The 24,017-nt window shown below is 43.5% G+C and overlaps 2 protein-coding genes across 2 annotated transcripts; both read left to right on the plus strand.

Annotated features, from left to right (window-relative positions):
- Positions 1-1,734: 1,734 nt before the first annotated feature.
- Positions 1,735-4,677, plus strand: LOC307259703 (uncharacterized protein; the record flags this gene model as incomplete). Its single annotated transcript, XM_080039648.1, has 4 exons — positions 1,735-2,140; positions 2,543-2,842; positions 3,322-3,412; positions 4,190-4,677. 4 exons carry the CDS (start codon positions 1,735-1,737, stop codon positions 4,428-4,430), a joined length of 1,038 nt encoding a protein of 345 aa, XP_079895774.1. The 3' UTR covers positions 4,431-4,677.
- Positions 4,678-8,464: 3,787 nt separating this feature from the next.
- rpz (rapunzel) lies at positions 8,465-13,606 on the plus strand. Its single transcript, XM_080039182.1, has 3 exons — positions 8,465-8,484; positions 10,143-10,230; positions 10,797-13,606. The coding sequence occupies exon 3, from the start codon at positions 10,842-10,844 to the stop codon at positions 11,526-11,528; it is 687 nt and encodes a 228-aa protein (XP_079895308.1). The 5' UTR covers positions 8,465-8,484; positions 10,143-10,230; positions 10,797-10,841; the 3' UTR covers positions 11,529-13,606.
- Positions 13,607-24,017: the final 10,411 nt, after the last annotated feature.

Consider the following 24,017-nt stretch of genomic DNA (forward strand, 5'->3'; position numbering starts at 1 on the left):
GAAAAAAGTCAATTTAAAAAATGTGCCACTGCCTCTGTCATTTCACAATGTTGATTGAGTGAGAAACAACGGTGTCAAATTCAAACAGAGTCAAATCTGCACAACACAGATGAGGCTGTTGCAGTATAAATTACCATAGGGGAAGCTATCAACCCTTTGATATATAGGTGATCAGCATGGCTATTAGTTTCCTTGTACTCGACAACCAAAAACCAGTTGATTTTGAAACTGAATGAGCTCAAAAGATGATATCATGAAATATTATTTGAGACATAACAGTTGACAAATCCTCCCCTCCCACACAGCTACACATTTTTCAGTCACATTGCGGCCCGTAAATAAGCCCACTTACTGGCACAATGTTAAATAGTCATTCACTATGATTTCTTAATTGTTTCTTTTCTATGGCACAGACACAAAAAATCTATATCAGGCTGGGTAGGTGTGTGCCTGTGTGTGTGTGTGTGTGTGTGTGTGTGTGTGTGTGTGTGTGTGTGTGTGTGTGTGTGTGTGTGTGTGTGTGTGTGTGTGTGTGTGTGTGTGTGTGTGTGTGTGTGTGTGTGTGTGTGTGTGTGTGTGTGTGTATGTGTGTGTACAAACACATTTCCTTTACGCTGTTGTTGTGAATGACGTAAATAAAAAAGCTCTAAAAATATTCCTTTGCATGAGACTCTCTTCAGTATGTGACGTAACAACTTCCTTTCAGTTCAAAGCAAGTTGCCATTTCCTATGTAAATTGGAAGGAAGTACTAATCACTATCTTAGAAGAACGTGCTTTTGAGGCAGTGGTATCAGAACCTATGATGTAAGAAGGCTGCGGTTATAAGGTGTGATATTTTCTCTCCATTGTGACAGAGATAAAACGTCATATTGCAGCGGCCATCATATGGATTGTTTAGTTGCTGACTAAACTGAGTCCTTATATTGTTGAGGCTGTCAGTTGGTTGTGGTTTTGTAGAACTACTCGAGAACATCCAACTTCTTTTAGACTAAGGAAAAAAACTTTCTGATTACTTACAATATTGAACACATGTTGGGTGTGGTCAGACATTCAGAGGTTAAAGAGACTAAATAGTATTAGTATTTATTAATCCCACCCTCTTGTTCATTTTATTTACAAACACACATGCCCAAAATACAGACATGCACGAACAGGACCAGAACAAAAAAATAAACATAACACATAAACAAAGCCTTTATGTAAAAAAATTTGCATCGTTAAGAATGTGAAGCCTTGTATTGTCTCCTTTTATTTTCTGCTTGGCACCAGTTGTGTTTTCTTAGTATTTTTTTTGTTTTGTAAGTTTCATTGTTTGGGGGGGCCGGAGATATAAGAATTACAACAAGTAGGCCTAGTAGAACAAACATCTACAGTATGTGTTGTTCATGATCAAATCAACCAACTAGAACTATGCATCAAGTCATGGGCTACGAGCCACCAGGAGGCGCTGTAGCTCCAGAACAAACATCCACTCACAAGCGGCATTGCAGAATAAGTAGACGACGCATGCGCAGCAAGCAAACCAGCATCTGTACTAGTGTAGTATCAACATAGCCAAATATAAGTCTGCATTGTTTCTTTTGTGCTTGTTTTACATTGGGAAAACATTATTCCATTCGTGTCTCATATGCGACTTTATTGTTTTTAACGCTAGTGTCTCAGTTACTTCCTGAAGCCAGTCAGACGCTCTACACACAGCTCGCTATCATAATAAACAGGTTGATTTTTCGAAGATGAATTTGGTGACCAACAGAACTTTGCACCCGCACCTGCGGGACGAGGAGGCTCTCGTGGTGGAAAACGCTATTCGGCTGGCGATAGACTCGATAGTAAACGTGCTTTATGGTGTAAACAGTGCCAGGACTTACGAGTATCAGCGTATGGTGGCCGACAGGGACAAAGAGATCCAGCGGTTGGAGTGCAGGCTGAGAGAGATCGGCTGCGAGCTGCAGATGCTGCGCCGGAGAGGGGACAGCTATAGCGGGCTGCTGGACACGGAGCACAGCCTCGGCGGGTCACTGACCTCCGGTGACCCCATGGCTGAACCACAGACACAGGGAGGGAGAAGGGGAGTTGAACAAAGCTGCAATGACGCTGAGATGACAGCAGGGCGGCAGCAGTGTGAAATGAGCATCTCTTGTAAGTAAATAAGACAATCTTTCTAATACAAAGTCTCAAGCTGAATATCTTTTAAAACGACCATGAGAAGTATTCAAGGATGGAAATAGTATTTCAAATGTGTATTCACCTTCTCAGGTGAATAAAACGAATCAGATAGTCCTACTTTGGGTTCCTACACATCATAAAAGTCTTAAAAGGCTTTTAATAAAATTATCCAGAAATAAGGCCAGAATCAGTTCTAAAATGCCTTAAATCAATCTTACAAAAGTATTTCCAATTATAAGACATGGGGAGTATGCTAGGATCTTTATTTTATTGCTAAGATTGGCACAATGTTTACAATTGGCACATTTAAAAACACATTTAACAGTAGTGAACGTAAACTTATTTCCCAGCCATTTGTATCTCCTTTCTCCACAGTGGGCCTTTTTGAAAGACTCCCCTCACATTTGTCATCCCAAAGCCAGCAGTCGGCTCCCCCATCCTCCCCCAGCAGAGTGGGCCTGGACCAGACCTGCACCCCCCACTCCTCACAGTCCTCCAGTGTGTCGGGGGCAGCCGGGAATCTGCCTACATCTCCCAGCAGCCTCGTCATCAAGGAGGAGCCGTGTGACATGGACACGGTCTTAATCAAGTGGGAAATGAGTGAGGAGAGGTTTGGGGAGCATGAAGAAAGCACAGGCAGGCCATGTCAGGACAGAGAAAGCCCCACAGTACAAAGTAATGTTTCCTAACCTGTAGTTTCCTGTTGTTATGCCTGAAAATATGTTACATGGACAAAGGATCTCTCAATTTAAGCTTGTTCTATGATGCACAATTGATGTGTTTTGTTGCACTAGGCCTGGTTAAAGAACCAAAGTACTGACTGTTATTTCTTGATTTAAATCCTAATATTGCTCATTTTTAACACTCATTCTAAATGGGGAAAGTTATTGAGTTGCTGCTTTAGGCTCAGTCAAAATTGATCTCTGTTGGATTTTGGAGCTGTGGCTTATTTTGTTGGACAGAAAAAAAACATTTTCATATTGAACCAAATGTTGATTCAAGCCAAAACTGGTTATCGTTTCATAACTGCCATGAAACATATTCAAACAAATGCCCAGCCCTTTGTGTAAATAGATGAGCCTTGGTGGAATGTATTAGCATGACATTTGGGTTGCATGACTAAAACAAATGTTTATTCTTTCTGATCTCTTTAGAAAAACTGGAGGGCCAAGAGAGAAGAAACTTCCTGGAGAATCCTCATTCAGACCCAGGCAGACACTGTGTCACTGAAGGAGAACACCTGAGGTGGGTTAATGGTTATATCATAGATACAAATGAGACAAACATCAGGGTTTCTAAACCTTTAGGAGGAAAATAGTTTGTTTTCTGTTGATAATTGACTAATGTAGACACCATGTTATGCTAATATTCAACCATATGAAACACATTTTTGGCATCAGTTCTTTATGATTAAGGGCTTCTTTTAGACCTTGTACTTTTTCACATTTGGTATCTTGAAGTAATTTCTTTTTACCTTTTTAATTAGTCAGTTAGTCCATGAAGTTCCCAACACTGGAATGGGGCTGCAACTAACGATTATTTTGATAATCGATTAATCTGTCGATTACTTTCTCGATTAATCGATAATAAATCGATTAGTGTTTTGGTCCGTAAAATGTCAGAAAATGGTGAAAAATGTTGATCAATTTTCCAAAGCCCATGTTGAAGTCCTCAAATGTATTGTTATGTCCAATACACACAGATATTTCAGTTTACTGTCATAAGAGGATTAAAGAAACAAGAAAATATTCACATTTGAGAAGCTGAAATCAGAGAATTTGGAAAATTTTGGTTACACGTGGTGATACTTAAAGGAGCAACATGTGTCAGCTACTTACCACGATACTGTTATATGAAGCAGACTAAAGCCGAGTACAGCTGCTAGTTAAAGTGAATTAAATGAATAAATAAAGTATTGTGTTCATTCAACAGAGAAAAAAAAATGAAAAAGCGCTTGATGAACTACATACCTTTTCATCTGCGTATCCTCTCTCCCCTCTCTCCCCTCTCTCCCCTCCTCAGGAACAAGAAGAAGACCGTGCCGATGTGTGCGCTGTCGGAGGAGGCTCAGAGAATGAAGAGGGCGGCCTGGAGAGCAGCTTCCAGGCGCTACTACGCCCGCAAAGTAGCCCGCCAACAGGCTAACCCCTCACACTGCGGACCCTTCCCACACATTACAGACTCACAGTTTTCACAACCCATCTCTTCTGTGGACAATAGAAGGAGGACGCTCATATCTCAGTTACCTGAAGAGTCGATGTGAACGTTTGAATTTTTTTTTTATGAAAATACGATTTGTCTCAGGTTTTCTGCTAGTGTTTCAAAATCACTTGTTTCTTTTATGTTAAGTCATTTGTGTTGATTCATAGTTGAATTATGCAACTAACCTCCCTGAGAACAACACTGCATTCATACCACTTATTTATCAGCTTTATTTTTTAACCTTCATTACAGCCTTTTTTGGTTGTACTGAATTGCATGCGTGTACAAAATGCTAACTGCAAATGCAGACTGAGTAAGTGCATTCTGAGGCGTTATCAAGCTGCAGCCACGGTATCACTACAGCGCCCCTGGAGTCCAACATCTGTAACTACAAATCAAGGCATCTCTTGTGGACAAATTAAGAGCCAGACATCTCTGTTGTTAATAATGGATGAAGAAATACCAGTTAAAGTTTGACTGGTAAGACTTAACATGTGATTTTTGTAATGTCAAATAAAGGCAAGATAATTGAAATACTTTAATGTTGTATTGTGTCCGATATAATCAAAAAATCATGTCTGTTTAGATTCCTCTATAAACAAAACTATTTAATCTGGTATTGGACCAATAATTATTTAAAAATGTTTATCAGTAGGGTATACTTTCAGTGTTGCAAACCTTGAAGAAAAATGATCTCATGACCCCTCAGTGAAGAAAGCTTACTTTGTTCCAAAACTTCAAATTCCCTCAGATTTTCTCTGAAAATAATGCCACAAAATTCACAATCCTTTTTTTTCTTTTATTAACATTTTAAAACATTTACACATTGAATTTAATCAGACTCATACGATATAATGTATATGCACTTTTGATGTGACATGCTGTACAATATGTGCGCTCCAGTGATACAATAAAACATCAATTTATCCTTAATATAATAAATATAGCATCAGAACTCACCTGTTCAGACAGACATATCCTTCTAACCCTGCTCTATCAAATGCATGGATACGTTTGTGTTCCCTATTATATATTGTTGCTTGTTATTTGCCTATTTTATCTTTATATTGTTTCCTTATTTTTACTGTAAGGTGTCCTTGGGTGTTCTAAAAGGCGCCTCTAAATAAAATGGATTATTATTATAAATAGTAATGCTGATAACAGGGGATCTTGGATATATCTGGGTTGATTTGCACCATGTGACTTGCTCAGTTTACAGTCAAAGCCTCCAGACATGATCATTGCGTGGCTGTTCAGACCGTCAACAGAGCGCTCCACCTGCCCCCCAGCTACAAAAACAAGAACGCGTCTTGCAACAGCGGCTGTTTGTCATCCTTGATGGCTACAGGCTACACATTGCGCATGTTGACCGCATCCCCGACAATGCACAAGCTTATGTTGCACAAGTGTGGATATTAGGACTGTAAGTAGCCTAGGTATTCATCGTACTGTGGCTTCAGTGTGAAATGTGATCTGTTAGACAGCTGCTACGGCAAATGCACAGTGAGGACAGGCGCGCGTCCGGCTGCTGCTTTGGTACTGAATAAATGCAGGCTCTACACACGCAGTTATTCGGCCCGAGCGTTGATGCGGACCGGCGTTTCTGAGCAGATAACGAAAGCTTTGTCATTTCTAACGGACATTTGGTCTTTTTTTTACCCAATTCATTTTCTGCTACAAATCGTAGGGAGGACAGGGCTGCTCTTGTGTTGCTGCTGTCGCCTGAGGCTGGGTGTTTCAGAGAGAGGGGACGTGGGGTCGCAAACCGTGTGGAGAGTCAGGTCTGAACACGCAGAGAGGCAGACGCCCATCCTATTTAGGACTCTGTGCAGCTGTAGCCATATGTAGCCCACAACGTAAATATCATAGACGTCGGCTAGGCTGTGAAGATAACAGGTTTGTTCTTTAACGCTTAGCTATAGCAGCTGCCGACATCATTTGCATAGGGGTTTATTTTGGGGAAAACAGCTTCAACCGCCGGCGCAGTCTTCCCCCACCTAATGAACCGTTGGATTCGTCTGCAGGGCGTTTGGTATAACGTGTTGTGTGCAATATGAGTGGATTTATCTCTGTTGAAGCCTGGTTAAAGGAACAGACTGGGGCTCTATGAAGGACTACATAAGCGCAGTGAGTGGCTGCGTCTAATGCTCAGGGTTTGGACTGCTTCATAGCTAGTGCTGGTCCGAAAAACGATTTTTTAAATGCTATGCTACGCTACGATGCTGTCTGAATTAGCACATACATATTAAAGTATATTTAATTATTTAAATACGTGAAATAAATAACTTTAAAGTCTGCAGTGCCAAATGCGCAATTTGGCCATTTTTTCTCGCTGAACTTTACTTTTAAATGGACTTTAAATACGGGATTCTTTGAGTGTAGCTTTTAAGTTTTGAGCAAAATTGATCAAATCTAAGCTGAATTATCATTATAATTACCTTTAAAGCTGAATAAACTTCTCTTTTTTCTCCTGGAGCCTTTGGAGAGCTCCCTGTGCGTTTGGGTACACCTGCGCACATTTGGAGAGGTCCAATTGGATATATAGCTCTCTTTTTGTCTGCGCACATGAAAATATTTTCCTTCAAGTTTCATTTGGTCCAGTCCACAAGAAAGGGGTCTCTTTGACTCATAAATACAACCAATGAACCATTTGTATTCGCTCAAAGATGCTCCAGGGCTGGGCAAACGCACAAAAGGCGACAGAAAGCGCCTCAAAGTTCAGTTGCGCACTGACTGACAATTGCGCTTCTGTATCATATGTATGACTACAAGATGGACCAGAATAAGTTGAAACCATGGGGGTATACCATGGTGTATTTGAGGAGTGGGATTTACTGTTTAAAGCCATTGATTTCCAATTTTAAAATGGCAATTTGGAGCATATATGTATTTGGGGCCAAAATGGCTATTTCTGGGGTTTGGGGGCTCTCTGGGCTCTTAATAAATGGTTTAGTCCAATTTGCTCACCCCTACATATTCAACATACATGGAAGTGTCCTTTTTTGCAGGGATTGCTGGGAAGAAGAAGGAGGGTGTCGAGCTTGGGACTTTGGAGAGAGAGGCATAGGCACAGCTACTGTCAAAAGGTAAGCAATCCTCTCTTCTGCTATGGCCAATGGTGCCCAATGTTGGCTGGAAGGCGGATGGAGACTATATACTCCACATTTATCCAAAGAAATAGAGGTTTTCAGGTGTATTTAGGTGTATTTATTGTGTGATATTCTAGGGAGGGTCAGGGCATTATGGAGTGCACTAACAAGGAAACATGGAGGCACGGCTAGGGGGAGCCATAGCTAGGCAGGAAGCAGTGTTCTGGCCCTGTGCTGTTGGCAGAGGGGATGTTTTGCTTGTTTTAAGTACTCACAAACACAGTAGAACTCCGGAAGATACTTCATTGTTGAATGTTAGTCTTCATTAACATATATTGTTTAAGCCTCAAGGGTGTGCACTTCCTTTAGAAAAGTGTCCCAGCTGACACACAGGCTGTGATCTGTAAAAATACAGAGCAAACTGTTATGTATTGTGGAGAATGGGCCAAAAGTCATTTAAATAAGTCATGGAAATGTGAATCCTATTCTTTAGGAACAACTTTAATGGAATATAATGTGTAGATTTGGGTTAGCATTAGCATTGATGAGATCATAGAAAAAAAAACATTCAAGATGGCCACTCCACTGCAGGGAACCAGGTGAGAGCGGCCTGTCACTTCCTGATTAGACAGACAGCTGCTTTGTTTACAAGAACACACTGTCAAATGTTTCTCCATGGCAATGCATACAACCAATTATTATTTATTTTTCATTTAATTCTATTAAAAGACACTAATGCAGAATCTGAGTCACAGCTTTAGGCCTAAACATTCTGTCTGATATGTGGGTGTGCTGTGTTTTTTTGCTTTCTCTTAAGGCCATGCTGCCACAGAGTAGTGATTGGGTAACCAACGGACACTGTTTTAACCCCAGAGCTGTAATAGGTCTAATTTATAGGCCCTTAATTAACATTTTTGATAATTTACAAAACCCATATGGTCACACATCAGAGCTCCATTGTCTTCAGACTGATTAAATACTGGCCCAAATTGATCAAGCTCACTCATCGAGACACGCCTTTCGAAGGTGAAGAGTTGATTTTAATTTACTCAAAGGGTTAATGTAATGTTGCAGATTAAAATGCCATATGTCAGGTTCACCAAAATATTCTCAATTTGTGACGAATATCGTTCAGATTATCCAGTTCTTATTAAAAACAAATTACATTTTTATGGTTGTGGTGTTTTAGAAAAGTTCATTTCTACCCAAACCCTTTCATTAACCCTTTCATTACCTGGATCTGATATTGACGTGGGTTGTATTATGTCGAGTCATGGAGGGTTTCCGGTTATAGAACAGCATCTGTGAGAACAAGGATAAGGCGAAAAAAATTATAACATGTAAGAATGTAATTTGTTGACCATTTCGTTGCGATCTAGTACTAAAAAAGAAGCTAATAACTATGTTTATCTGCTGCTATAATAGGAAAAAGAAAAAGAAATAATTAAAAGGAACTTTATAGGCAGTGTAAATGGCTTTCAGCACAATATGTAATGTTAAGAATGATGCAATTATGCAGAAGTGGCATTTAAAAAGCATCTTGTCAAGCTTTAATATCATTTCCCAAGATTGTTCAAGTGTAGGATTCACAAGTACTTAACTAAAGGGAGACATCTGCTCATATTTTAGTTGAATATGTGCATTTAAACACGTCACCTAAAATGAACCTGGAGCTAAAGGGTTAAATCCTGCTCCTTCCTGAGTGTCACTGCTTTCAGTCCACAGTGGTGGTGCTGAAATCAGATGGTGGATGTTATGGGCGTCTTTGTCATTAAAGGTAAATCACTGCCCCCTTTGGTGGACATTGGTAATTTAAAGAGAAAATAATGAAGAAACCCACACGGCAGCCTGTCCATTATAGTGTGTGTTATTCTTGTGTGTCTTAAGGACTGTTTGAACAAAACATTGTGGACACCAGCTATGTGGCTTCCCACTGCCAGCACAACACGGGTGTTGCGATTATCTTTGAGACTATGATGTAATCTCAGAGAGGTATGTGTCTGTAGCACGCATGCCGAGCCAAAACTGAGCTAGTGAGGTGTAATGGAAGATAAGAGAGAACTTAACACTGTGCAGTACTTAGCATGAACCACATTTAGCACTAAGGCTGATACCACTGTCCTAGATAATGCCTGTTTGTTGAAAAAAACACCTCTGTATAATCCTGTTTTAACTCTCTGGTAGCCTTCAGTAGTCTGTTCCCTCCAGATATTCAACTTCAAACATCTAATTCCTGACTTTAAACTAGCTTGGAACCAGACAATAATTTTTAAAGGCGCTCCTGCTTTGAATAAACACATTTTACAGCTCAGTCAGCCGTGACATATTTGTTTTTCCCCACTGTGGTGCAGTGTGTTACCCTGTCCCGCCCATTAGCTCGTGCTAGCCTCTCAACATAGCTTGCTGCTACCGAGGAGCTATCAGCTCTCTCCATAGAAACACACAGGGAGCAGCCTGGTGCTGAAAAGGCTCCAGTGCTGAATGGAGGGAGCCCTGTCGGAAAGAAGCAGAGAGGCTGTTAACTCCTTCACTGCTGAAAGCTACAACCAGCAAGAGAAAAAAATCTGTTCACTTCCTGATTCAAAGGCACAGAATGAACCAAAATCTGCATCATGTAACTTCTGTGTTGGATATATTATACTCACGTCATGCGCCTGAATCTCTGTGTGTTTCCTCTGTTACAGGAAGCATCCTCAGGAGCAGAGTCTCTTTCCTGCTTTAACATCCCGGGACCAGGTTCCTGCCTGAGCCAGAAGAAAGAAGGAATTTGATGTAAGAAGCTTCAACTCTTCTCCAACAGTGAAGCTGCAGATCACAACATTGAATTTTCCTGGCTGTCAAGAGTTCTACACATACATTTATTTATGTGTCTCATAATTTAAATTAGCCTATTATTTTTATAGTCAATAAGTTGGCCAATTACTTTCTCAAATAAAAAGCTGGAGTCAGCGATTCTAATCCAATATACTTTTTGAAGTGTCGACTACCTGGCCGCACTATGTGTGCGGACCGAGGCAATCAACACTTCAAAAATAAGAAAAAAATCATAGCAGCAGGTTGGTTTACCCTTGCTTTAAGTCACATGTTTGGCTGAAGCTTCACACATAGTGGATCCCTTATTCCATACTTCCTTCTCTCAAACCCCACTTCCACAGTTTCTATTTAGACAATGAGAAGACATAAGACTTTATTCCAAAGGCTTAGTCGTACTTCTTGAACTCAACATGCCTGACACTGAATTGTTTGCAAGTATCAATGTATATTTGGATAAATGTGGCCTGGTATCCCACATACGATCAGTCATAGTGAACTGTCTCTCTCCCCCGTCTCTGACACAGACGTCCACACAGGTGAACCTCAACATCTCCTCCGCCTTTTGAAAAATGATGATGGAAGACGAGATCATCGAGGACCGTGCCAAGCTGAAGCAGGGCCTGGTCAAAGTGCTCCAGTGTGTGGCCACCATCTCCTCTGCGGCCGCCGTGGTCAACCCCATCTTTGGCGTGGCCGGCTCCCTGATCCGCGTGGTGCTGCAGCACGTGGACGACGAGGACATCCGCACCCTGAAGCGCGAGTTCGGCTCGGTCAACCGCGGGCTGGACCTGCTCTCCCAGCAGAACCGCAACACGCTGGTGCAGGTCAAGAAGGAGACCATCGACGGCCAGTACGGCATAGTGGAGGAGAACCTCAAGAACCAGTTCAGGAAGTTCATGGAGATGGTGGAGGCGCGGCCGGAGCACCGCGAGCGCAAGAAGGACGACTTCGAGGACAGCTACTCCAACGACATGGGGGACCAGAACCTGCACACGCTCTACGACGGCGTGGTGGGCAAACCCAAGCTCTTCAGCAGGCCCATCCTGGAGGTCTACCTCAAGCACTCGCAAGGGGACCGCGCCACCATGGAGCGCCTGTGCACGCGCCTCACCTACCTGTTCTGCATCGGCCTGATCGCGCTCATGGGCTACGCGGCGGTGATCGGGGACGACGAGGAGGGGCTGAGCGAGGAGTGGGCCGAGAAGATGGAGCATGTGCAGGAGAAGATGCAGGAGGCGCTTTCCAAGTGCAACTAAGCATGAAAAAAAGAGATCTTTTTTCTTTGCACTCCATATTCAGGACTCGCATGTCCATATTCCATCTGTAACTCCTTTATTTTTTCTCTCTCCCTAAAAGCAGTTTCTGAGCATCTACAGTTTGTTCACTGCTTGAAAGCTAAGTAATGAGCAACAATATATGTCTCGTTCTATTCAAAACACTATTTATCTAAACTTGTGGCCTATGCAGGCGGGGCTTGAGCCACGTGTGTTTTTTCTGTGCAGGTTGAGGTTAAGACAACAAAATTGTGACACACTATTTGCTTGTTATACAGTATATGGACTTCACAACACACTTCACAACTTAAATTCCATTTAAGTTAGACAAGGGTTGCGTTCCGAATCGCATACTTTCTACCATATAGTATGTAGAAAAAAGATTTAGGATGTCCCGATTCTTGTGGCCAGATTTAGGATGGTTAGAAGTACCCGGATGTCCTACTTCATGCGGCCAAGATTGTTAGTGTTGAAAAGTGCATCCTATTTGGGCGATTCTGACCCACAATCCAGTGCGCACGTGAAGTGACGTAACATCGACGAAGCCTCCATATGAAAACAAACAGGGATGCGACGGATATAAAAGCAAGAGGCAAGATCAAGGCGCAATGTTATGATGAAATAAGAGAGTAAAGTATGTTCCAATAGTATGCCTACTGCATCCTAACTAGATTCTTTTTATCGTCGGATGTAGTATGTAGAATAGAAAAAAGAAAGAGTATGCGATTCGGAATGCAACCACGGTTATATAAACATAAGAGATGTCATCTCAAACTTGTGTTGGCAAAGCTGAAATAGTTAAGTTGTCAGCCACTTTATATCTATCGTGTATAAAAGGCAAGCAAAACCAAAACAAGGAAAAAACATCCCAGAGTTTCCAAAGCTATGAATGTAATTGCAGCCATATAATCACTATGATGTATTACAAAATGATCATGTGCAATGTGCAAATTAACAAGTGTGCCGCAGACATAGTATGTTCAATGCATGGAGATCATGATACAATGTACGTACTTGTTGCTGTCGAGAACCAAATTTAATCTAATATTAACACTAACACACACGTTTCTTTTAATGTTTGTGAACATTTGCAGTTAAAGAAATGAAAACACTAACTTTACACATACAATCTCAACACTACATGTGGAAACATACAGTGATTATAATTTTCCATTTGAGGTAAAAATGAAAGAAGCTGCTCTATGTGCTTCCATTTACACTACACCTAATTTCTGTTAAATGTATTCACAACTGGAGAAATCTTTCTACTCTTGATTTGATTATGTCACCTTTTATTTTCTATTTGACGTGTCCTATTGCCTAATAGCAATACAGGAGTTATACCAAGTGTGGCTGTAATATACAGATGGAATTATCCATGGGCGTCTTTGTTGTTTGGGCTTTTAGAGCCAATAAAACATTAAATGTCCACTTAAGCCCCAGCATCAAGATAAAAGTCTCACCCGTCATGATCTGACCAACAGTGCCTAAATGTGCCATTAGTTTTCTATTCATGTATTTTTTTTTCTCTGAAGGGTTTTTGTCTTTCAAGCATTCAATATAATTGTGCAAGGCATTATTGTTTGAAAGGTGTACACGCTACGGTTTAGATTTTAAACTTGGTTAAAATAATGTTTGTAAAATGCAAATTATGTTTTGTTTTATCAATAGTACCGGGTGGGATATGATTGCTGCACCAGGGCAGAGGCAGCAGAGTTGTAAGTTAGAGAAGTAGACTAGACTAAAAAATGATCACTAAAAAATACCTGATTATCATTGTTATGAGTTTATATATTTTTTATATATATTTTACACAGGTGTAGCCGTTTTCCTCTTACCCTTTCAATACATAACCCTGTAATAAACTGGTTCTCGGTTCCGTAGCGTTGTGCCATGTCTGTCTTTTTTTTGTTACAACAGATTATACGTCATGTCAAAATGCTGTTCATATGGAGGAATATAATATGAACCTCTTAAAGACTTTTTTTGAAATATATGTGAATATGTTGCCTTTTTTTGTTATTCTCTATGTACCACTATTAATAAACACGTGAAAAATAGTGATTTGGAGTGGTGAATTATTTACTAAACTATAAGTTATTTGTTGGTGTTAAAATGTTTAATCAAGACTATCTTCTATATCCACTGCACACACAGTAATGACTGAATACACATTCAGAATTTTGAATAACTTAGACACGCTACATGGACACAGTCTGTTAGAAAGTCCGATGGCTGGTCCGAACTCAAGAGTGCATGCTCTGCTGCCGTGATGCGCGCAGCCGTTGATCACTGTGACGCGTGCGACCAGCGTTGATTGACAGCTCATACTCATGCTGTCACTTGCCCATAACTGTCCCTCGTAACTGTCACTCGCTTATATTATTTCGACCGCGGATAAGTTTGCCCGTTACGTGGCTTGTCAATGACTCCTTTTCCTGTTAAGTTGTAGCTGAACACCATTGTATGGATGCAAGTGTGTGTGTCAATGACGATTCGTGAGTATTTTCATCTGTTTGTAGAAGTTATATGTTTAATTGCCGTTGATTTAGAAACGGTTGGATCGCCATTGTTTGGTCACGTTATGTAACGGCCTCGGATATGTTTTACTTTCTTAATATATTAATGGCCGATTATTTTCCTGTATTTTATGTGTTATTAGAATAGTCCAGATTTACCATTAAGTGGCGAGTGCATTGTTTTATGTTATTTGCATATGAGGATTTGTATGGTTTATATTCCTTAATTACAAATACCAATGTATATTTGTTTCCCTTTCCTTGTAGACCACATTCTTTGCATCTGTACTGCCTAAAACCTCCAGTAAAAATCCTAAACTGCATTTCTGACTCAAGAGGTGTTCTTACCAACACACCAAGGCGACACCAGCAGTCCGTGAACTACCTATACAGTCCTTTACCATACACCAGTTTTAACATTGGTCCTTCGAGCCGGATCAGTGGTGCTACCTTGGATTCCTAAGCCCTTCAGAATGCAGTATCCCCCACCTGATGAGGAAGTGGTAGACTCTACACGCCCTAAACGCTGGTCTCAACCACCCGCTTATCTGAGGGATTATGATGTCCAACTGGCTGGTCGAAAGCAAATAATGCAGTCACAGGAACCTTATGCAGTACAGCATGCACAGAGACTAGAAGACAGGCGCCACACCATGGTGGTGGATGAAGCGAGGAGGATGACGCCACATTCATCCCGCTCAGCCAGCCCTATTAGCCAACATGCAGAGTATGTACTGCTAGATGAATGGAACATAGCTGAGGAGCCACATGCAGCCAAGTATTATGCATATCAAAGTAACAAGCAGTACGCCTTTGATGCACAGATGGCGCTGCGATCAGAGAGGGAACCCAGGTTACAGTCACCTTTCCACAGACCCTGGGAGAGGTCTGAACATCCAGGATTACAAGCGGTGCATCCAAAGGCACCTATGTGGTCGTCACCTTACAGCCTGCCTGCCCAAAGTACTGATGGGGAGTATGTGCCTCCATTCTATCAGCTTCCTTCTGTCGCTGCCCAAGCTCCGCCTACACAATCTAGCCCTTTGCATCCTTCAAAGCCTGTGCTACAACTGCCACCTCAGAGTTTTAGCACACCTGTCTCAGCACCTCAGTCATTGATGACTGCACCTTATTTTCTACAGAGGGATGTGAGACCAGATCAAGCACATGGAGCCTACAACTACTCTGCAGACCCACCTGCTCAGCCAGCAGACGACAGAGAGCAGCTCCTGATGGATTCCATGAGCAGGATGATGGGTGAGTTACAAGTCATAAGAGCTCAAGCGGCATCAGCCCAGCCTAGGAACCAGTCCTCAGTTGCACCACATTCAGGCGTGCAGCCCAATACTCCGTTACCAACATTCCAGTACAACGGAAGAGGTCATAATCAGGTGCCTGCTGCTGACAACCAGTACGTTGAACGTGGGTATACACAACAGCCTGCTACTAGCTGGAACCCACCGCTACCTTCACAGCCACTGCAGCCAGCCCACCTCAGCCAGCCATATAGTATGCAGCCTCAATATGTGCCACATATTGACACCTTGTGTGCTGCGCCTGCACAGCGGCCACCTGCATTCCTGAGTGAACGGTCCTACCGAGGTCCCATTCCAAAGATCCCAGATTTCTCCAAAAGAGACCCTAGTGAGTTCACACGTCTAAAGATTGCCTTGGGAAACCTCCTACCTCCTGATGCCACGGAACTATTCCGCTATCAGGTTCTCCTCGACCACCTCAAGCTCGATGAGGCTCGTCTGGTTGCTGATGCCTATCTGAACTCACCTATGCCATATACGGACACCATGGCTGCCCTGACGGACAAGTTTGGCCAACCTCAGAAGCTAGCCATGACGAAAATAGCCACTGTGATGAATGCCCCAGACATTCGACAGGGAGATTCACAGGGCTTCCAGAAGTTTGCGCTACAAGTGCGAGCCCTAGTGGGGATGCTCCAGGCTCTGGGGCATGAAGGTGCAGTGGAGCTCCAATGCGGGTCACACGTCGAACGGCTCTTAAGTAAGTTGCCCTCTGATCTACGATCTGAGTTCCGGAGATCTATGTGTCGGCGACCTGGAACAGGGTCAAACCTGGCAGACTTCTCAGAATGGCTGCAATATGAGGCATGGTGCCAGGATAGCGAAAGCCAATCTAGCTTCCGAGAGCACAACTCAGACGCTAAGAGGAACATGGATCGAAAGCACGATACTAAACCATCTCGTCCAGCCACAGTGCTTCATGGTGCAGAGGATACCTCTGACAAGCCTCCTGAAGCGCCAGCACCAAAGGAGCCTGACAAGAAGAAGACAAGGCAAGCTTACTGCCCATATTGCGAAAGCAAAGAGCACTTCCTGAGTCAGTGTGATACCTTCAAGTCTTTCAGCAAAGACCAGATTATCCAGTGGATAAAAACAAACCAACGCTGCTGGCGGTGTGGAAGAAACCATCAGGCAGCACAGTGCACCCTTAAGAAACCCTGCAGTAAGTGTCAAGGTAAACATCTCCAGGTACTGCATGAGGTCAACGTCAAGCCCGCCAGAGAAGGGTCATGTCTAGTCAGCTCTGCTAACGATACCCTTTACCTAGGCAGACCAACAGAGTGCAGCCGTGTTCTCCTGAAAATAGTCCGGGTCCTCCTGCAGCACGAGAACAAGACACTGGATACTTACGCAGTTCTAGATGACGGCTCGGAACGCACAATGCTTCTTTCTGCAGCTGCTCGTGAACTAGGACTACAAGGAACTCCAGAAAACCTAGCCTTGCGAACCATTCGCCAGGATGTGCAAACGTTGGATGGCATGTCTGTCACCTTCCGAGTTTCATCCATTACTCAGCCTAACAGAGCCTTCCTCATAAGTGATGCCTTCACTGCCAAACAGCTCAGCCTCGCAGACCACACGTATCCAGTGGCTACCCTCAAATCGAAGTTCAAGCACCTCCAGGACATTCCTCTACAACCATTTGACAGAGTCAGTCCAATGCTACTCATTGGGGCAGACCATACTCACCTGATAACTCCAGTCGAGCCAGTTCGCCTGGGACCCCCAGGTGGCCCTGCAGCTATTAAGACCAGGCTTGGTTGGACGCTCCAGGGCCCAGCAAGACACGCAGAGTTGCAGTCATCAGTCCAGTGTTTGTTCACATCTCTCAGTCCTCTGGACGTAGAACTGATGAGAAACGTCGAGAAACTTTGGCAATTGGATGTTTTGCCTGCTAGAAATGAGAAACAGGTGACGCGTTCAAGAGAGGACCAGCAGGCCATCGATCTGCTCGATGCCAAGACCACCAGGGTTGATGTCAATGGCATTCTCAGATATGCAACCCCGTTGCTCTGGAGGAAGAACTCACCTGTCTTACAGGCTCCTATGGATGCTGCTATGCCGAGGCTTAGAAGTCTGGAGAGGCGCCTTTTAAAGGATCCAGAGAGTTCAGCCGCTTATGAAGTGGAGATAAAGAAGCTGGAAGCTGCTGGTACTGTGGCAAGGTTGCCTGCGCAGGAGAGCACACGCGGTAAAGATAGTTGTTGGTATATCCCTCACCATATGGTGCATCACAACGGAAAGAACCGAGTCGTATTCGATTGCTCCTTCCAGTATAAAGGCCTTTGCCTTAACAAGTCTCTGCTGCCCGGTCCTACATTGAGTCCTTCCTTACTGGGAGTCCTTCTTCGATTCCGTGAGCACACTGTTGGCATAAGTGGTGACATAAAAGGTATGTTTCACCAGGTGCTGTTGCTGCCTGAAGACAAACCCCTATTGCGATTCCTTTGGCGCAGCCAACAGAAGGAAGAGACACCTCGAGTATACGAATGGCAGGTGCTGCCATTCGGAACCACATGCAGCCCCTGTTGTGCGACCTACGCCCTACAGCGTCATGTCTTCGACCACAGCAGTACCGACAGCGAGGAACGGTCCTCAGTAGAAAGGTGCTTCTATGTTGACAACTGCTTACAGAGCCTGCCATCTTCTCAGGAAGCAAAACAGCTGGTCGACAAGCTCAGAAGCCTTCTTGCCACTGGAGGATTTGAACTACGTCAGTGGGCCAGCAACGTGCCCAAAGTCATAAGCCACCTACCTGCGGATGCCAGGTCGGATAAGTTGGAACTGTGGCTGGCCCAAGACAAGTCCGAAGCGCACGAGTCAACGCTAGGACTGAGCTGGCGTTGTGATGCTGACACCTTCAGCTACAAGCACCGACCTGTCAACTACAAAGAAACCACCATGCGTAACATCTACCGTGTGTTAGCCAGTCAGTATGACCCTCTTGGGTTTATACTTCCTTTCACCACACGAGCGAAGGTACTGGTTCAGCGGCTGTGGGACAAAAGGAGGGACTGGGATGATCCCAACCTCCCTGAAGACCTTCTAAGAGTCTGGCGTACATGGGAAGGGGAACTTGAATACCTGCCTCAAGTTCAGTTGCCTAGATGTTACACCACAGCTACCATGGACCACCCAGACACCAAGAGAGACGTACACATATTTTGTGATGCCTCCGAAAAGGCCTACGGATCGGTGGCCTACCTGCGTTCTGAATGCGCTAGAGGTATGGTTCATGTTGCCTTCCTCCTCGCACGCTCAAGAGTTGCACCTCGGAAACAACTTTCAGTGCCCAGACTGGAGCTTTGTGCAGCCGTGACGGGAGCTCGGTTGGCAAAGCTACTGGAAGCTGAGCTCACCTTTGAGATTCGTCACCTTGTGCTCTGGAGTGATTCAACAACAGTCCTAACCTGGCTTAGTTCAGAGTCATGTCACTTTAAAGTCTTTGTAGGCACCAGGGTGACGGAAATACAAGAGCTCACCGACCTCAAGGCCTGGCGATACATCGATTCGCCTAGGAATCCAGCAGACGACCTGACTAGGGGTAAAACCCTCCAAGAGTTGGTGAAACCTAACAGATGGTGTCAAGGACCAGAGTTCCTGCAGTTATCTCCTGAGGAGTGGCCAGTCCTTCCTCCACCGAACTGCCCTGAAGCAGAGGACACCACAGAGCTTAAGCGTTCTACCTTCTGTGGACTTGGTACGACTTCAGATTCCCAGGGAACGGATGGATCTACCTTCAGGACTTGGAAAGAGCTGGTTGAGTTTCATGCTCGGGAGCTTCACGGGGCGGCTGGACCACCACCCGCTAGTGCATATCAAGCTGCAGAGATGCTCGCCTTCAGGAATGCTCAGCGAGAGAGCTTCAGAGAAGAATATGTGCTCCTCCAAACCGGTAAACCTGTTTCATCCAGCAGTCGTCTCCTTTGCCTTTCGCCTGAGTTCGACACGACACATCAGGTCATCAGAGTGGGAGGACGGCTCCGTAGAGTGGAGGGACTCGATGTGGCGGCCGTACACCCGATTGTGCTAAGTCCTAACCACCCTTTTACCAAGTTACTCATCCAGGAGTACGACTCCAGACTGTGCCACCCCGGACCGGAGCGGGTATTTGCTGAATTGAGGCGTACCGCATGGATCTTAAGAGGCCGCGAGGCAGTGAAACGTCACCAGCATGGATGCGTGGAGTGCTGTCGATGGAGGTCCAAACCAGCCAGCCAGAAGATGGCCGACCTACCACCACCTCGGCTCAGGTTGTTCAAACCTGCTTTCTACTCCTGCGGTATCGATTGCTTTGGCCCACTCCAGGTGAAGATTGGCCGAAGGACGGAGAAGAGGTGGGGCATTATCTTTAAGTGCCTCACTACAAGAGCGGTACACCTAGAGGTGCTATCTTCGATCGACACCGACTCCTTCCTGATGTCTCTCCGGAGATTCATTGCTCGGCGTGGCAAACCAGCAGAGTTATACTCGGATCAAGGAACCAATTTCCGAGGGGGTGAGAAGGAGTTAAAGGAAGCATTCTCCGACCTAAGCGCTGACCTCCAGCAACAACTAGCAGCTCAGCAGATTTCGTTCCACTTTAATCCGCCTGCTGCACCTCACTTTGGTGGTGCCTGGGAACGAGAGATTCGCTCAGTAAAGGCTGCTCTTTACCCAACCATCGGCTCCCAGACGGTGAGCGAAGAAGTGCTCAGGACCGTCCTCATTGAAATTGAGTCCATACTCAATTCTAAGCCTTTAGGCTACGTTTCGGCAAATGTGGCTGATTTGGATCCCGTGACACCAAACTACTTGCTGATGGGGCGGCCTGACAGCTCATTACCCCAAGTTGTCTATCCACAGTCAGAGCTCCTTGGACGTCGGCGGTGGAGACACTCGCAGGTGCTCGCTGATAGGTTTTGGACTGCCTTTATCAAGTACTACTTACCTGGCCTACAGAAGAGAGGCAAATGGACGACTCCTGCTCCTGACATCACAGTTGGATCAGTAGTCATGATGGTGGATCCTCAGCTACCCCGATCCCTCTGGCAGATTGGGAAGGTGATAAAAGTGTTTCCAGGTCCTGACAGCCATGTTCGGTCAGCTGAGGTACAGATGAAGGACAGAGTATACACCAGGCCCATTGTTCGCCTTATCGTTCTACCAGAGATCCCTGATGACGAAGCAAGCATTCCATGATGCAGATGGATTACTTTCGGCCTTTCCAGAGAACACATTTGATACCAAATGTGGGGGCGGCTATGTTAGAAAGTCCGATGGCTGGTCCGAACTCAAGAGTGCATGCTCTGCTGCCGTGATGCGCGCAGCCGTTGATCACTGTGACGCGTGCGACCAGCGTTGATTGACAGCTCATACTCATGCTGTCACTTGCCCATAACTGTCCCTCGTAACTGTCACTCGCTTATATTATTTCGACCGCGGATAAGTTTGCCCGTTACGTGGCTTGTCAATGACTCCTTTTCCTGTTAAGTTGTAGCTGAACACCATTGTATGGATGCAAGTGTGTGTGTCAATGACGATTCGTGAGTATTTTCATCTGTTTGTAGAAGTTATATGTTTAATTGCCGTTGATTTAGAAACGGTTGGATCGCCATTGTTTGGTCACGTTATGTAACGGCCTCGGATATGTTTTACTTTCTTAATATATTAATGGCCGATTATTTTCCTGTATTTTATGTGTTATTAGAATAGTCCAGATTTACCATTAAGTGGCGAGTGCATTGTTTTATGTTATTTGCATATGAGGATTTGTATGGTTTATATTCCTTAATTACAAATACCAATGTATATTTGTTTCCCTTTCCTTGTAGACCACATTCTTTGCATCTGTACTGCCTAAAACCTCCAGTAAAAATCCTAAACTGCATTTCTGACTCAAGAGGTGTTCTTACCAACACACCAAGGCGACACCAGCAGTCCGTGAACTACCTATACAGTCCTTTACCATACACCAGTTTTAACACAGTCAACTTGACTCCGTCCACATACCTGAGTACTTTTGGTCTGTGCTGCTTTAAGGCAAGTTCCATTTAATGGAACTGTCAATAATATAGTTCCTGTTTCAGTATGACAATAGACCTTTGTACAAAACAGTGTCTAGTTTGTTACAAAATTTGGTGTGGAAGAACTTGACAGGTCTGCACAGAGCCCTGACCGCCAAGCCATTCAACACCTGAGGATGAATGGAAATGTCAACGGCATCATGCCAGTCTTGTAGAAAGGGTTGCTAAAAAGAGTGGGGGCAGGTATACAATGGTCATGGCAAATTAAGCTGTAGGCTATAAAATCTCTATTGAATCTTTATCAAAACAACAAATGAAGTGTCAAAAATGGTAGTAGCAGTAGTAGAACATTTTCTTAATATAAGAATTCCTTAGTATAGTATGTACAATATGTATATATTTGATCTAAAAAATATAGTGGATGAAAAGACACAATATCACATTGCTTCTCACCTTAGGTACGCAACAATTGCGCCCTCTACTGTCAAACAGGCTCCAATGTTACATTTACGAAAATTAAAAAAAAAAATAACTTTTGAACAAGGTTTTACATTTGGGGTACGTTTTTAAGTTTAACATGATCTTCTTTTTTTACTGACAATGTTATCTTTTCTTTTTGATTCATATGAGATTTTGTTTGATAATGGATGAGAAAATCTAATATGTGTGTTGGATGTGTCTTATCTAAAATAAGTACGCGAGTAACTTTTCCCCCACGTTTCTCATGGTTCAGATATATTTAGTTTGTACTCATCCCAAGACATTTCACCGTAAAATGTTCAGACCCCAGCATCAGTCCATCAAAAGGAAATATGTTAGGGCTCTTCTAAAACATTTTATTTTCCCACATTCAGACTGTTTTTTTCTTTTCTTTTTTGTTAAACCACAGATCTTTGTAGGTATCAAATGTGTATCATTTATCACAAGGTAAATTATGCATTATCAGGAAGAGGGGACGTTAACGTGCAATTTTCTGATTTGAACGCAAGAGGGCGCGATTACTTCACTTTCTTCACCGTTGCACCTGTTTTCACTGAACTCCCCGAGGGCCCACAGCACTAAAGCATCTGTTTCATAATTGAAAAGCTACTGTAAAACCTGCTTCCCTTTTAAGGGAACAAACAGATATGTAACGTGAACCACCAGAAGGCGAATGAATGTAAATAAACTAAAGGGGGGGAAAATGTACGACAGGTGATGAGGTAAAATGGGCACATGGCCGAGGTTATGTCCCTGTGGTATGGCCCTCATGCATCATTATCCAGCTGAACAGGTTTGACTCACGGCTCAGAGTTGGGGAACCAAAACAGGAAAATGTGCATTGCAGGCGTTTGAAGTGCAGATGACTGACAAACAAAGATGTGAGGTTCTTACCTGGCCCGCAGACTGCATGGATGATGGGTGTCTCTGAGTCACCAACGCACGCCGTCTATCATGTGATTGTATTAGGTCCATGGATGGAGCTCATCATTCTCTCCATGACACGAGCCCGTTTCCGAGCATCCATTTCCACCTGAATAAAATGGAAATCATTTCAGAAATTCAAATGGAAGTGTTGAGCATAAATCAAAGAGAAATCTTCAGACATGACGTGAATAGAATCATGGTTTGGAGGAGAAACGATTTGCGTAATGATTTTTCTTTCCCTTTTTTTTTGGTGATGAGGTTCAGCTTGGGCGCTCACTGGGCGCGTCGTGAGCGCACAGAGGTTGCGTGAGGTTTTATTTGATCCTCATAAAGTCCTCTGATTTATACGAAAAATTATGTTCGGTGTTAATTTTGATTTGAAATGCATATTTTACCCGATATATATTTATATTTGATCAATCTGACTGGTGAGAGGTGACGCACGTATCTGCAGCAGTTAAAAATAAACACTGGGGTTGAAAATTACGCTTTAAATTGTACACAAAAAAAACTCAATTTATATATTATAGACTAACATATTCTGAATCATATCTTTTTTTAATCCAAACGTTAAGGGTCTATAGCCTATTTCACACCACAGCTGTGCGTGTACAGCACACCCATATGAGGTCCATTTAGTATTTAAGATGTGATTGTGGTAAAAATAGGAATGATGATGATTACAATAAGTCTAATCCAAACACTGCACAGCAAGACAATAGTTTTCCGATCGTCTTACCTCAAGTTTAGATCCTTTAACATTCACTGCAGCTGAAGCACATAATGGTGAGGAGACATTTGCACCAAGTGGGCAAATAACCTCTCTCAGGAAAGACCCGATGAAAATATGAGAAAAATAATACACAACAAAAATGGTTTAAATTCAGTTCCGTTTTGCTATGAAGAGACTCAACCGTCCTTTGACAGTGACTTGAAGACTGAGAGGAAAATGGAGCCGTCCACATATTTCACCTATTGCAGTTTGCGCTGTCCGCCTGTCTTTCTCTCCCCCTCTCTCTCTCACTCCTTTCCATTCACTCTCTCTCTCTCTTTCTCTCTCTCCTTTGCAGATATTGAGTGCGCATCTCCTCCTCTTTCTGGATCCTGTTTTTGGACCCTCCTCAGCTCCGCAGTGGACGAGAGAACCGTGGGAATTTGTATCAAACTTGAAGAAAGAAAAAAACTTGTTTGCAGCTGTTGGTGTTCATCAGGCGTGAAGGAGCA

This window comes from Ammodytes marinus (genome assembly GCF_949987685.1).
Source record: "Ammodytes marinus genome assembly, chromosome: 13".
NCBI classification, from domain to species: Eukaryota; Metazoa; Chordata; class Actinopteri; order Uranoscopiformes; family Ammodytidae; genus Ammodytes; species Ammodytes marinus.

Bases quoted from the DNA above. Each gene is read 5' to 3' on its own strand.
- rpz (XM_080039182.1), top strand. From the start codon at position 10,842: ATGATGATGGAAGACGAGATCATCGAGGACCGTGCCAAGCTGAAGCAG.